Source organism: Lactuca saligna, chromosome 7 (genome assembly GCF_052625555.1).
Source record: "Lactuca saligna cultivar CGN05327 chromosome 7, ASM5262555v1, whole genome shotgun sequence".
NCBI lineage: Eukaryota > Viridiplantae > Streptophyta > Magnoliopsida > Asterales > Asteraceae > Lactuca > Lactuca saligna.
In genome coordinates, this window is record NC_136423.1 from 91,486,643 (window position 1) to 91,497,491 (window position 10,849).

A 10,849-nucleotide genomic window follows, 5' to 3' on the forward strand; every position below is an offset into this window, starting at 1 on the left:
TCAGGGTCGGATTTGGGTACCGTTTGTGGGCGGTACGCGTACCATCTTGATCGAGGAAGCGCATCGATCGAAATTATCGATTCATCTCGGGGCCACTAAGATGTATTTGGACATAAGGAAGGAGTATTGGTGGCCCTGTATGAAGAGAGATGTTGCATGGTTCGTCGAGAGGTGCCTGCCTGACTTGTCGTCAGGTTAAGGCCGAGCACCAGCGTCCGCACGGTTAATTGCAGCCGCTAGAGATTCCCGAATGGAAGTGGGAACAGATTACCATGGATTTTATCACCAAATTGCTTCGGACTGCGAAAGGAGTCGATGCGATTTGGGTGATTGTGGATAGATTGACGAAGAGCTCTCATTTTCTAGCCATCAGTGAGAGCTCTTCTGCGGAGAAGTTGGCAGAATTATATGTGAGGTAGGTGGTATCGCGGCATGGGGTTCCGATGTCGATTGTTTCAGACCGGGATGTGCGTTTTACTTCCAGGTTTTGGAAGAAGTTTCACGAGGAGTTGGGTACCAGGCTGCATTTCAGTACCGCATACCACTCGCAAACGGATGGACAGAGCGAGCGGACGATTCAGACACTTGAGGATATGCTCCGAGCAAGTGTTTTGGATTTTGGAGGGAGCTGGGACACCTATTTACCTTTAGCAAAGTTTTCGTACAACAACAGCCATCATTCGAGCATTGATATGCCACCCTTTGAGCTGTTGTATGGGAGGAAGTGTCGCACCCCCATCTGCTGGGGAGAGGTGGGGCAGCGGGTGATGGGTAGCACGGAGATTGTACTCTAGACGACCGAGCAGATTCAGCAGGTCAGGCAGAGGTTGTTGACTGCGCAGAGTCGCCAGAAGAGTTATGCGGATAGGCATCGGTCCGAGCTCGAGTTTCAGGTTGGTGACCTTGTGCTCCTAAAGGTCTCTCCTTGGAAAGGAGTGATACGATTCAGGAAGAGGGGCAAGTGGGGACCCCGGTATATTGGACCTTTCAGGGTAATTGCTAGGGTAGGCAGGGTAGCCTACCGGTTGGATCTACCTGCTGACTTGGGACAGATCCATAATACCTTTCATGTCTCGCAGTTGAGGAAATGTATTGCCGACGAGTCGGCAGTGGTGCCATTAGATGATATTCAGGTGGATGCAGGCCTGAACTATGTGGAGAGACCAATGGCGATCAGGGATCGGAAGGTTAAGGTTAAGAGGAACAAGGAGGTACCCCTAGTACAAGTGTAGTGGCAACATCGGAAGGGGTCCGAGCTGACATGGGAGTCCGAGTCTGAGGTGCGGGATCAGTATCCGGAGTTGTTTTCAGTATGAGACTTCGGGGATGAAGTCTGGTTCTAGTGGGGGAGAATTGTAACAACCTGAAATCCAGGTATCCTTCTATTTGGCCATGCATCTTTGTTATGTTGTCATTTTAGGGTTTTCATGATAGGCGAGTACGTTGGGCGTCCAAGGTGTACGCTGCGCGTACTCGCGCGCCTCTTTTGGACGCGTTCACCCTCAGGTAAACTGGGCGTACCCGGTCCAGACCTAAAAACCCTAATTCTTTTGGAGGGCTATAAAAGGAATGTGTGGCTGGACTTCTCAGCCACCATCCCTCAGAGAGAAACCCTAAAGAGTGTGTGCATTCGTTCTTAGGCCATTTTGTGAGTATTCTAAGCTTTGTGGTGCCATTCCAAGGTAGCAAAGGAGAAGAAGAGCTCATTGGGAAGGCTAGAAGTGGTGTTCAAGTGTAGATCTGAGCTTTGCAAGGGTTGAAGCTTCATTATCAGGTAAAAAGTTCGGATCTTGTCACTTGGTTCATGTTATATGCTTCAAGTACCATTTTCTAGGGTTTTAGTCTGAAAGGTGGAGACTTTTTGTGCAAATGGTCTCCATAAGCTTGGATCCATCATACTTCTGGCCTATTGGAGTTGTAGACTCATAAAAATGATATCTTGGATGTGAATGTTGCACCATGCATGAGATCTAGGTCCTTGATTTGGATTAGAATGATGTTAAGAAGTGTTGGAGCCTTTACAACCATGCTAAGGCTTAAAGGTCTCGACTTTATGGGTTTAGACGCATAAACATAGTCGGATCTAGAAGTTGGAGTAATGGCTTAACCGATTAAGACCAGAAATGAAGTATGTTAGAATCTGATGGTTATGCCGGGCGTAACTCCCAGTACGCGCAGCGTACTGGGTGGAGACCTTATCCATGGGTTGGTGATGTACGCCCCGCGTACTCATAGGGTTGACTTTTGTTGACTTTTAGGGTTTTGGTCAACATGAAGACTGTGGGTCAAGGAAGGGTAAAATGGTCTTTTACCCTCTAAGGAATGATGATAAGGGGTAAAGTTTAATTGTAGGAGTCTTTGATTATTAAAATGATATTTTTATGATTAGGTGAGGTAGAGTCGTCGTTGGGATTTGGAGTTAGCGAGTATGCAAGTTCTTAGACTTTCCACGAGGTGAGTTTTCTCACTATACTGTACCCGGAAGGGTTTTATTGTGTGACCTGAAGGTCAGATATGTTACGAGATATATGCATTGTATGTGATAAGTTAATCGTTTATATGTGACATGTATGATATGCTTGATATGGGCCGGAAGGCGAATATGTTATGGGTCGGAAGGCGTTATGATGTGGACCGTAAGGTTGACATAGGTAGGACCGGAAGGTTTACCTAGTCGGGACGGAAGTCCCCTGAGACACATAGACCGGAAGGTCAGGGACTGGAAAGGCGTATGTGCGTAAGTTGTATTTTGGGGAACTCACTAAGCATTTATGCTTACAGTTGTTATGTTATGTGTTTTAGGTACTAGCGAGGACTGTGGGAAGGCGCCAGCGTGATCGTACACATTGTCGGGGAAACTATTTTATGATCATTGGGATGTATTTTGTCATGATAACATTGTTCACGTTTGAATTTGGAATATTAAAAGATGGTTTTTGATGTTTGCAAAAATGAAAATTTTGTTTTAAAATTTGCGTTGTTACACAAACCCAGTGCCTTCAATGGAACTGGCGGAATCATTTCCCTCTTGTAATGGTTCGAAAAGACCGAGTCGATCTTTGAGATTTGCTCGTGTCCGGAAGGGAGCAAAGTCAAATTTGGCACCTGCACCTTCGCGGACCGAGCTTTGACGAGGTGGAATAGCCATGTCAACTCATTATCTCTTATAGTGGCGAATGTTATTGGTTGGGAAGTTCTGAAAGAGCTCATGATCAAAGAATACTGCCCGAGGGGTGAAGTTCAAAAACTGGAGCAGGAGCTCTGGAGCCTAACCATGAAGGGCTCCGACATAGTTTCCTATACTGCTAGATTCAGCGATCTGGTAGCACTATTTCCGGGAATGGTCCCTTCTGAAGCAAGGAAGGTGGAGAGGTATATATGGGGGATGGTGCGTCCATTCCAGGGGAATGTACTAGCTTCAAACCTCGTTACCTTCGATAGTGCCAAGCGATTGGCATAACGACTCATTGACCATGGGGTCTGTACCCCGTCGACAACAACAAACATAGGCATCTCAGAACCCTCCAAATCTGCTGATAACAAGCGCAAATTATGGGATGATAAAAAGAAGAACGCTGCGCAGCAAGCTGCCAAAAAGCAACAGGTCGTAGCGGTTCATGCTTCGATAACACCTGTCGTTGCTGCACCAGTAAAGCAGTATGCGGGGAGTTTGCCGAACTGCAACAAATGCAACTTCCACCATACTCGAACCTACCAAGAAATGCAATACTCTAACTGCAACAAGAAGGGGCACACTGCCCATTTCTACAAAGCTCCGGAAAGGCCAATCAACCAAGTCCCCGACACTGGTATGGGCCAGGCTTGCTACGATTGTGGCGAGGTGGGCCACTACAAAAGGAACTACCAGAAGGCGGGAAATGATGGTGGAGTGGGAAGAGTTTTGGCTATAGGCCACAAGGAAGCAGTTGCCGACCCCACAGTGGTCACATGTACGTTTCTCCTATATAACTCTTATGCATGCATTCTGTTTGATAGTGGAGCAGAGAGGAGTTTCATGAACCAAAAATTTGCTCATTTAGTTAAGCAAAAATCACGAACACTTAAAGAATCGTTCACTGTAGAAATGGCTAACGGAAAGACTGAGAGCACTAGCAGTATATGCATAGGATGTACTCTGACTCTAGATAGCCATTCATTTTCAAATAACCTCATGCCGGTCTCAATTAAAAGTTTCGACATCATTATTGGCATGGATTGGTTGAGTCTACATCGTGCCGACAACATGTGTTACGAAAAGGTTGTTCGCCTTAATCTGCCGTCCAGCGAAACTCTAGTTATCTACGACGACAAACCCAACACGGACCTTCGTATAATCTCGAGTATTCAAGCTCAGAAATGCCTGCAAAAGGAATGTCGCACATTCCTTGCTCATGTTGTAGATGTGAGTCAAGAGACGAAAGACATAGAGAACATTCTAGTATTATGCGATTTTCCCGACATCTTTCCAGAAGAACTACCAGGATTACCTCCGCAACATCAAGTCGACTTCAGAATCGACTTAGTTCCAGGGGCTACCCCAGTAGCCAAATCGCCCTATCGTTTAGCACTAACTGAGATGCAGGAGCTATCTTGTCAACTTAACGAATTGCTCAGCAAGGGCTTCATTAGACCATGCTTCTCACTTATATATATATATATATATATATATATATATATATATATATATATATATATATATATATATATATAGATGAGCTTTAGAACTCGATCGGTTCGAAACCAAAACCGATTTTTCTATATTATAAGAATCGAGAATCGGACCGTCGGTTCTAGCGCCGGTTCCGGACCCAGATTTTCGGTAATCTTTCAAACTAGAACGGTTGAAATATTATAGATGATATGTTATCTTCTGGAGCTTATAAATGATTCAATATTCAACCAAGTTATGACTTTTTACATTCTAAATTGAAGTACAAACACTAAATTACATGATGAAAAAGGAATCAAGTAATTCTGATTCCATATGAGTTAGTTATACACCTTTTAAAAGCCGGACAAATTCCAAAAAAAATGCTGAAACAGAAAATACGCAACATTGATATATGTTGTCTTTTGAGGTCTATAACTGATTCAATATCTACCCAAAATATGAGTTTTTATAGTATAAAATGAAGTACAAACACCAAATTACATGCTTGAAAAAAAATTAAGTAATTCCGACGTAATATAAATGAGTTATTGACATTTAAAAAAATGGGACAGATTAAAAAAATGTTGAAATAGAGAAAACGCAGCATTGATATTCTTTCTTTCGAGGCATGTGTCTCATACACACACACATACACACACACACACACACATATATATATATGTATATATATATATATATATATATATATATATATATATATATATAGAGAGAGAGAGAGAGAGAGAGAGAGAGAAAGTTCAATAAATAACCATTATTAAATCAAATAATGAAGAAACCAATCAAAATGGACAGAATTTAAAACGATCAACAACAAAAGAAAATGTTGTAGACTTTTACAATGAACGCAAATGCACGACATTATAATAAAACTTACTTTTCTTTTTTCTAGACCATGTTTTTTATCCAAAAAAACTCGAATATAACGTTCTTCATGTTTTTTCGTCATCTTTTCATAGTGATCCATATTGATATATAAAAACTGATTATTTTTTTTTCTAAAAACGCACTTCATTTTCTTTGTTATTTGAAAAGTTAAGATATTTTTTATCGAAAAACAATTAATGGCCGCCATGAACTGAAGAAAAATATGAGTAATTAAACCTTGGTTGCAGCAAAAAAGAAAAAATGAAGCAGAAACGTAAGAGATGTAGAGTATTTTGTTTTATTAGTTTTATCGAATCAGTCGCATAGGCGTTGAATTTATACTACCCAAATGTAATAAAAACGAAATTATAAATGTCACAATTAAATAAGACAATTAATAATGAATCAAAACAAAAATCTATGATTAATAGCTTTTAATTCGTTTTTGTAACTGTTAACCAAAATTTGTGCTAAAAAATGGAGAAAATCCATTTTTTGGAAATTAATAAAATTAATTTTCTAACAACGTTTTGGTAACCAAAAACCTCAAATGTCCGGTCATTCGTGGGGTTGTATGTTGATGGTTAGACCATTAGTAATACTCTTCACGACAAAGATCGTGAAGAGATTTCAGATTAGCCACCACGAGCCACGAACCAACTTCGGAGTACATACGACGATCAGAAGAGAAGAGAAGAAAAGAGAAGAGAAGAGAGAGAGAGAGAGAGAGAGAGAGAGAGAGAGAGAGATGCTTCAGAGTGAAAAAGAAACAGATTGATCATCGTCATTCGTGCTCCCACCATAAATCACCACGTCCATGAGCCACCACGGACCGATGGGATGGTGTGCACGGTCACCGTCGGTGGCCACATCGATAACAAACCTTTTCATTGCCGATAGACCAGATGACCTTACACTGTTTTGCTTAGACCGGAGGGTGTGGGTGAGAAACTCCCGTCACTTTTTGTGGGCCACAAGACCATTCCCCTAACTTTTCTTTCCTTCTCCTAAACCTAATGAATGGGTTGAAAACTTCCCTCATTATTTTTTTTTATTTTAAAAAAATATATATATTTCCTAAAAATATTATACTCATTTTGTAGGAATTAAAAACCATGAGTTTTAATATATATATATATATATATATATATATATATATATATATATATATATATATATATATATATATATATATATATATATATATAAATTTTAATAGGTCTAAAATTTAATAAGTTTAAAAAAGATAAAAAAAAAAAAAAAAAAGGTGGCCAATAGGAATAGAAAAGAAAAATGAGGGAATGAGCTCCCTCACCACTTTTTCCTCAATCAAGAGATGATGTTCAGCTGAGATGGAAAACTTCCGTCCTTTTTTCCCTCACTCATTCAGTCCAACCTTATAATTTATGTTTTTTTTGGAACCGACCAATAAAATATGTTAATAAAAAGAGAAAATACATAAGCCACAATTAGTGGCATACAAGGAGCAAGCAAAAAGAAGAAAAGAGAAGAAAATAGAAGACAAAACTGAAAGAAGAGTAATTCAAAAGGACAGAGGGCATTGAGACCATGTTGTCCAGGTAATCCTATCCTATTTTCCCCTGTTTTTTTCCCATAGGTAAGTCACTGATTTAATTATGTCATTGACTTTGTCGGGTGGGATCCGGTTCTTATTAAAAACTCTTTCATTCCTTGATTTCCAAATGCTCCATAAGGCTCCATAGTACACTGCCAAAAGAATCTTACTCCTGTTGTGACCCGACCCCCGCTGAGAAACTGAGTCCTCAACATCCTTAATCGTATGGAAGTCCGCTGTATGTACCTTACACCAACTTGATATCCCTTCAAATACCTGTGTAGCATAAGGGCAGTTAACCAATACATGATCTGCACATTCATCGTGTTCGTTACACACGGGACAGGTCAAAGATTCCGAATATACTCCTCTCTTTGAGAGCTCCAATGCGACGAGAATCCTCCCCCTTCTTGCCCGCTATATAAAGAAGTTGACTTTTAATGGGACCTCTTTAATCCAAGAGAAATTGCCATCAACATTAGGGGGCTAGTAATCCCATCTATGTCTAAGATCGCATACTGTGTATATTCCATTCGGGGAGAGCTCACACCTCCAGGTTACACCATTAATGGTAGATTGTTTAGATAGGACAAAGGGAACATGTATATCTTTGCTTACTAGGTCTTTCCGTATGCCAACAATGTTGTTCCACACTCCTGTTAGTGATTTTTTCGAATACACATCATCAGGTTTCGCTTTGAGGTTATGCAGGCTTGAGATGACTTCCACCCAAAGGTGATGGGGTTTGGTTCTCAATTTCCACCACTACTTCATTATTAAGGAAATATTAAGAGCTTTTATCGTACCAACACCCAGTCCACCTGCTTTCTTGGGTGCGACTACCGTGTCCCATGTGATCCAATAGATTTTCTTCTTTTCTTCCGATGTCCCCCATAGGAACCTGTTCGTCATTCTCTCAAGGGTTTGGATTACACCCTCAGGTGCTACAAAGAGTGACAAGAGATATGTTGGGAGATTGCCAAGGACTGATTGAATAAGAGTCAGTCTGCTACCAAAAGTGAGTGTTTTTTACTTCCATTTTGAAAGTTTGGCTTGAAATCATTCTAAGATTGGTTTCCAATTCTTCTTCAAATTCATGTTGGCACCCACCGGAACTCCTAGGTATGTAAAAGGAAGGGAGGATGGTTCACAACCAAGAGTCTTGGCCCAGTTCGAGACTTCTTGCATTTCTACCCCAACTCCAAAAACTTTTGATTTATTGAAATTAATCTTTAATCCTGATGCCGCATGAAAGCATTGGAGAATTCGAGCAAGGTTATTTATGTTTTGCTTTGACCAGTCCCCCAGAAATAGTGCATCATTTGCGTACAATAGATGTGAGATCAGCGGACCACCGTTTGCTAATTTAACACCTTGGAAGATGCCTAGTTCGCATGCTGGCCTCATCGCTACACTGAGACCCTCCACGGCTGCTCTAAAAAGGAATGGGGAGAGCGGGGCCCTGCCAGACTCCTTTAGATAATGGGAATTCCGCTGTTGGGTTTCCGTTGACTAAGACGGAAGATCTTGCAGATCCAAGACATCCTCTTAACCACATCCTCAATTTACCCCCAAATCCCATATGCATGAGGTTGGAATCAAGAAATTTCCAATTAACTGAGTCAAAAGTCTTCTCGAAGTCCACGTTGAAAAGAAGGATTTTTCTTTTGGTCTTTTTTGCCCACGAATAAATCTCGTTAACCATCAAGGCCCCATCAAGTATATTCCTCCCTTCAATATATGCTAGTTGCACCACATTTATGCACTGCCCCATCACTTTCTTCATTCAACGAGATAATCTTGGAGATGATTTTTAGATGCAGCCAATAAAATTGATTGGTCGATAATCACTAATCAGTAGAGGATCTTTAATTTTAGGGACTAAGAATAAAGTAATAAATGGATTTTAATGAATAAGTCCATGTTTAATGTTATTATTTTGTTAATGAAACGTGTTAGAATTAAGTAATTCAATTTGAGGGAAGCTGATTGGAAGTCTGCATATCAATTAATGTAGAAACAGAGTTGACGAAGACACAATCGCCTCGACCATAAACACCCCTATTTCCTCGTTTTTTTCCACCCATTTTTTCTTCAATCCCAACTGCAAACCACAGGATTCAACACGCTTCTGTGAATGAAGATCAACACCGACGAAGCCCACGGGAGAGCAGGGACGACGACCGGCTCTGCGTCATCGCCGGTTAATCTTCTCTTCAGTCCTTCTTCACTCCTAGATGCCTCGTACGAACACTCCAATTTCTCTACTACAGGTACTCTCTCGATTACATACTCTGTTTTTCACTCTTATTTTCTCTCTACTTACCTATTTGTGTTTATTGATGTATCCAAGGGACTGAAGATGGAGATCTGGAGAAAAGCTGTCGAACTAAGAAACATCCCCGCAGAAAAACCTGTAGCTTCGCGTACAGAGTTCGAGATCACGGTAAGATTTTACACATAGTTGAGTTACTAAATCAGCTGTTTATGTAAAAAAAATCATTTTCGATGTTCCTTTGTGAAGATAATCACAACTACACTGATTATATATATTCATTATTTTGCTGCCCAAATTTTAGGGCTATTTTGAAATGTAAATCCGATGGTTTCCTGATCTATTGAGTGATTGAGAAAAACAAGGTCGTTAATGTTTGCAGTGAAGATGGGGCCAAAATTTTCAGAAACAGTGAAGGGGAAGCTAAGATTAGGAGCCAAAATCATACAAAAAGGAGGAAGAGAAAACATATTCAAGGAAGTATTTGGGGAAATCGAAGGAGAGAAGCTGTTGAAAGCTTCTCAATGTTACTTATCAACCACCGCAGGTCCAATCGCCGGAATACTCTTCATCTCTACTCAAAAGATAGCTTTCTACAGCGACAGATCCATCGCATTGCCTTCACCAAATGGCGACCCCATTCGAAAGCCTTACAAGGTAATTAATTCAAATCACCCTATTTTCAATTCTTGCTACTTTGAATTAGATACAAATGGTTAAGTTGTGTTTGGATGTTGGTTTTAGGTATTGGTTCCAGTGAACAAGATTAAAGAAGCGAATGAGAGTGAGAATGTGGAGAACCCTGCACAAAAATACATACAAATGGTGACAGATGATGGTTTTGAATTTTGGTTTATGGGTTTTGTACGTTTTGAGAAAGCATTTCGTAATCTTAAAAAGGCGCTTTCTTTTGTTGCAAAGTGAGTTTGATGAAGATAGTCGCTTTGTACAAATATGTGTTTAGTTTGTTTTTTGTATGCATTTTTACGTTTTAGTATTTATATGTTGTAACGTTTTTCTTTGTAGGTTTGGAAGTTGTTAATGATAATTTGGTTCTACTTTTAGTTAGAATATTTTAATAAAGGTTAGTTTTAATATCTGATTTTTTTAATATATCATTTTGTTAATGATAAATGACATATTTTAATAAGTTGTCAAAGTGGCATATGGTTTGCCAATCTGTCAAAGGAAAAGAACACGGTGGCGGCATTTTAACGTCCTATGCCGACCAAAGCAAAAGTATGTCAAGGCCGGCATCTCAACCAATTTAAGGTTTTTTTTAGATGATAAATATTTGAGAAATTGAGTAATCTAAGTATCTAACCCTTATAAATGAAGTAGGATTTGAAAAAAATGAACAATGTATTTTTTTTTTTTTTAAACCAACCATCATTTTCATAATATAACGATTCGGAGGTTTCCGGAACGCTGGAGTATTGCCCGCGGAGTCATTCCATTTTTT

At 40.1% G+C, this 10,849-nt stretch overlaps 1 protein-coding gene across 1 annotated transcript; it reads left to right on the top strand.

The window, feature by feature from the left end:
- Nucleotides 1-9,129: 9,129 nt before the first annotated feature.
- LOC145005909 (GEM-like protein 4) lies at nt 9,130-10,451 on the top strand. The gene is made up of 4 exons (XM_078965022.1): nt 9,130-9,385; nt 9,466-9,558; nt 9,770-10,044; nt 10,132-10,451. The coding sequence occupies exons 1-4, from the start codon at nt 9,250-9,252 to the stop codon at nt 10,309-10,311; spliced, it is 684 nt and encodes a 227-aa protein (XP_078821148.1). The 5' UTR covers nt 9,130-9,249; the 3' UTR covers nt 10,312-10,451.
- Nucleotides 10,452-10,849: the final 398 nt, after the last annotated feature.